This window comes from Neofelis nebulosa, chromosome 10, assembly GCF_028018385.1.
Source record: "Neofelis nebulosa isolate mNeoNeb1 chromosome 10, mNeoNeb1.pri, whole genome shotgun sequence".
Lineage (NCBI taxonomy): Eukaryota > Metazoa > Chordata > Mammalia > Carnivora > Felidae > Neofelis > Neofelis nebulosa.
Window position 1 is genome coordinate 60,502,801 of NC_080791.1, and position 4,790 is coordinate 60,507,590.

The following is a 4,790-nucleotide window of genomic DNA, read 5'->3' on the forward strand; positions in this document are numbered from 1 at the left end:
ACTATTCTATGATGAAGGTTTCTTTTCATTCCCTTCAGCATTGGTGCCACTGATGGATTTGGGCATAATTTTTCTTAATTTTCTCCAAAGCCCAGGGTTATGGTCAGGAGATAATTCTGTAAAACAAACTTTTAGCTCTGAGGCTTCTATATTATCTTTTAATCAACTCCTATTTTAAAAATATCAGTGGGTATATTATATTTGGCACCAAAATTATGTTCATAGAATATAACTTTTCTAAAATAGGTGAACTTGGGTTTGGCACTGGACTTCAGAGTCCTTGATAAGGAGATGAGGGAATAAGCACTCCTCACCCCAAAACAATGGAGGAAAATCAATATGCTCTAAGCAGTGTCAGACATAGGATTCTGAGGAAATAAAATATCGCAAACTCTCTTCTAAATTTTAGTTTAAACCCCTAGCTAGATAAAAATTTGTGTTTTCCTTGAAAATTTTTTGGATGATAGGAGGTTTGAATATTGCTGTCGCTTTATCATTGGCTTCTTTAGATTATACTTTCAAAATATTAAGAGGATTTATTTTTTTTTAATTTTTTTAACGTTTTTATTCATTTTTGAGACAGAGAGAGACAGAGCATGAATGGGGGAGGGTCAGAGAGAGGGAGACACAGAATCTGAAGCAGGCTCCGGGCTCTGAGCTGTCAGCACAGGGGCCTGATGTGGGGCTCGAACTCACGGACCGCGAGATCGTGACCTGAGCCGAAGTCGGCGCTCAACCGACTGAGCCACCCAGGTGCCCCAAGAGGATTTATTTTTAACCTAAGGTAAGTCACTTTAGATTTTGTAATGGTTTGTGAACTGAGGGTAAATGAGCATTTTAGACTTAAAGTCTAAAATATTTCAGAACTAAAATGGATATACCATAATTCTGAAACACTAGAATTGGGAATTGCTTTTTCATGCGTTACCACAAAATTCTTGTAGGTTTCTAGCCTGAAGTAATCATCTCGTTATAGAACTTATATGATTAACAAAAAGGGTCTAATCATAACAAAATAAACCAAGAATTTTCCAAAAGGATCTGAAGTTATTTCCTCGTTTGTATCTACCACTGGGTCTTCGCTTAATCTCATCACTTTTACTGTATTCTCTACCTAACTTCTTTCCTGTCAATAATCCCACCGTTACTTTCTTCTCTTTTTGTCATTATTTCAGTGTAGCTACTGTCCTTCACGACCATCTCAGAGCCTCTAAAACAAAAATCTAATGTCCTTCTGTCTCCTCTTCCCTTCTTTCAATTAGTTATTAAGAGGAGATGTGGGATATTGCATTTACATTTATTTAGATGGAAGAATGACCTGGCTTGAGGATTAACTCCTATGGGCAGTGAGGTCCAGTCCAAAACCTATTAGATTAAGATTTCCCACATTCATGTTGCCTCCATCCTCAACAAAAGGTCTTTTCTGTGGCAAGCCAAAAGGGTTGGAAAAAGATTGCTAATGCAGTTGAATTTTTCAAGGTCTTTACTAACAATTTGCAAATTGTCTTCAAGAAGGTATTAGGGTATAATTTTATCTTCTACAAGTTGTGCGAAACATACCCCAAAAAGAAACTAGAAATCCTTTACAAAAAATGTCAAAGATAGAAATAATCTTACTCCTGTGGTTGGCATGCTTGTGTCTTATAATTTTATGAAGTTGAATATGAAAAGGGATACTATGTAAGAACTCATGCCCTGATTTCCCCATTCAGATATTCTCTCCACTGAGAAAATCCATAGTCAAATGGAATATATTCTAGTATTCTTCTTAGACCCTTATCTCCCACAAGTCAGGAAAGACCTAATTGCATGGGTGTTATTTCATTGGCTTCCCCAGTCAGAGCCTTTTTGTGTAAGTATCTGTATGCCCCACAGATGCAGAAGAGTCACTTGGGTTGAGACTCTGCCTTAAGAATGTGGAGAAATCTCTCTCGAATCTGTTTGGTACGGACAGCATAGACAACTGGGTTGAGGATGGGTGGGATGAGGAGGTAAAAGTTGGCCAAAAGGATATGGATATGGGGAGGCACATCATGTCCAAAGCGGTGAGTGAGAGAAGAAACAGCAATGGGGATATAGAAGACAAGAATGGCACAAATATGAGAACTACATGTCCCTAGGGTTTTAAGCCTAGCCTCAGGGGTGCCCAATCCCATTACAGCCTTGAAAATCATCACATAGGAGGCAGTGATGGCTAATGAATCCAAGATCAATACCAGGAAGCCAATTCCTATTCCGTAAAAGTTGTTGACTGTTGTGTCACCACATGCCATGGTGACTACAGCCATGTGCTCACAATAGGAATGGGCAATGATTTGGGTCCGGTAAAGGGGCAGCCTCAGGCGAATCATCAAAGGTAGGGGTCCAATGTAGAGTACTCCACGGAGGAGGGCAGCCAGGCCCAAACGACCCACCACTGCATGAGTGAGCACTGAGGTGTGGTGTAATGGGTCACAAATAGCGACATAGCGATCAAAAGCCATGGCAAGGAAGATGCCGGACTCAACAGTGGCAAAGCAGTGGATGAAGAACATCTGAGTCAAGCAGGCATCCAGGTCAATGTTGCGGGCACCAAACCAGAAGATAGCTAGCAGTTTGGGCATGGTAGAGGTTGACAGGACCAAGTCAATGACAGCCAACATGCATAGGAAGAAGTACATGGGTTGGTGCAGGCTGCGTTCCATCTTTATCACTGCCAGGATGGTCACATTCCCCACCACAGCCACCAGGTACATAGAGCTGAGGGGATAGAAAGCCAGATGTGCAGGGACTCCAGCCCTGGAATTCCAGTAAGCCAGAAAGAACTAGGCACCAAGCAGGCATTGTTAGATATGAACATGTTTCAGGGAGTGGAATATCCAGGAGATAGTAGCTCTTAGTTTTAGACTTTTATTCTTATGAGAGATATTGTCTCTGGAAACTGTAGACTATTAGATTCTTATTTTCATCCTGTGCAACTGGTAGAACCTATAATAAAGAATTCTGAATGTCTACTTGAAGATTGGCATGTTACATATTTTATTAAAGAAACTATGCATGAAAACACCCAATGGTAAATGTAGAAACAGGAATGCCTAGGACTTCTGATAAAATGCCCTACTTCACCCTAGAAGTCTCCTCAAAATGGTTCACCCCCTTTGATCCAGTATTCTTGCTTTGGGAAGTACTTCCTAAAGGAAATGGAAACTACAGAAAAGTTCTATGTGCAATGATTAAGTGTATATACATGTAATGTGTTTAGCTCAGTGCCTGCATATACTTTTCTGTATAAATAGTAGCATTAATAACATTGATTAGCTATTTGCAACTGTTTATTTCATAATGAAAATTTAGAAGTGTGTATTCAAATAAAGCATTGCTTAAGTTGTAGAACATCCATTGAATGAATTAGAATTAGGTTTATAATATTTTTAGCCCTATGTATTTACCTGGTAAAATGTTTACATCATTACAGTGAGGGGATGGCAGGAGGCAGATTGAACTACTATGTAGTTTCATTAAAATATGTGTCAAGGGGCACCTGGGTGGCTCAGTTGGTTAAGCATCCGACTTCGGCTCAGGTCACCATCTCACTGTCCAATGAGTTTGAGCCCCACGTCGGGCTCTGTGCTGACTGCTCAGAGCCCAGAGCCTGTTTCAGATTCTGTGTCTCCCTCTCTCTCTGACCCTCCCCCGTTCATTCTCTGTCTCTGTCTCAAAAATAAATAAACGTTAAAAAAAGTTAAAAAAAAATACGTGTCAAACGTAACTGAAATGTAAAAACATACCCTTAATTTTCTTCCCTTTTTATATGTGTATATTCAGTCTTCTAAAAGTGGACAAGGGCTTTAAAAATGGTCTTAGATCTATCAAAACACAATCAAAAACAGAGGGACAATTTACTAAGGAAAATACATCAGTGAGGTACAATTCCCTTTTCTCTAAGGGTTTAACACTGGATTAGTCCGATTGTCAAATCTAATTGACTTCTTCAAAGATATTTGGCACAGGATCTTATTCTCAAAGAAAAAGATCTTTCATTTAAGGTTGCTCAGATTTCATGGTTACAAGATGAAGAGATGAAGTTCTTTAAGAGAGGAAGTTTAGGAGAGTTCCGGAAGATGGCGGCGTAGGAGGACGCTGGGCTCACTGCGCGTCCTGCTGATCACTTAGATTCCACCTACACCTGCCTAAAGAACCCAGAAAACCACCAGAGGATTAGCAGAACAGAGTCCCCGGAGCCAAGCGCAGACGAGAGGCCCACGGAAGAGGGTAGGAAGGGCGGCGAGGCGGTGCGCGCTCCACGGACTGGTGGGAGGGAGCCGGGGCGGAGGGGCGGCTCGCCGGCCAAGCAGAGCCCCCGAGTCGGGCTGGCAAAAGCGGAGGGGCCGGACGGACTGTGTTCCGACAGCAAGCACGACTTAGCGTCTGGGAGGTCATAAGTGAACAGCTCTGCTCAGAAAGCGGGAAGGCTGGAGGACAAAGGGAGGGAGAGCTGCTGAGCCCCCGGACGGCAGAGCTCAGCTTGGCAGGGAACATCCCCGCCCATCCCCCAGCCAAAATCCCAAAGAGAACCAGTTCCTGCCAGGGAACTTGCTCGCTCTGCGCAAACACCCAACTCTGTGCTTCTGCGGAGCCAAACCTCCGGCAGCGGATCTGACTCCTTCCCGCTGCCACAGGGCCCCTCCTGAAGTGGATCACCTAAGGAGAAGTGAGCTAAGCCTGCCTCTCCTGCCCCCATGCACCTTGCCTACCCACCCCAGCTAATACGCCAGATCCCCAGCACCACAAGCCTGGCAGTGTGCAAGTAG

The 4,790-nt window shown here is 42.9% G+C and overlaps 1 protein-coding gene across 1 annotated transcript; it reads right to left on the reverse strand.

Annotated features, from left to right (window-relative positions):
* Positions 1-1,886: 1,886 nt before the first annotated feature.
* On the reverse strand, positions 1,887-2,943 carry LOC131487332 (olfactory receptor 52M1-like). Its single transcript, XM_058687963.1, is given in 2 exon segments — positions 1,887-2,743; positions 2,746-2,943. Coding segments are annotated over 2 exon segments (951 nt in total). The 5' UTR covers positions 2,840-2,943.
* Positions 2,944-4,790: the final 1,847 nt, after the last annotated feature.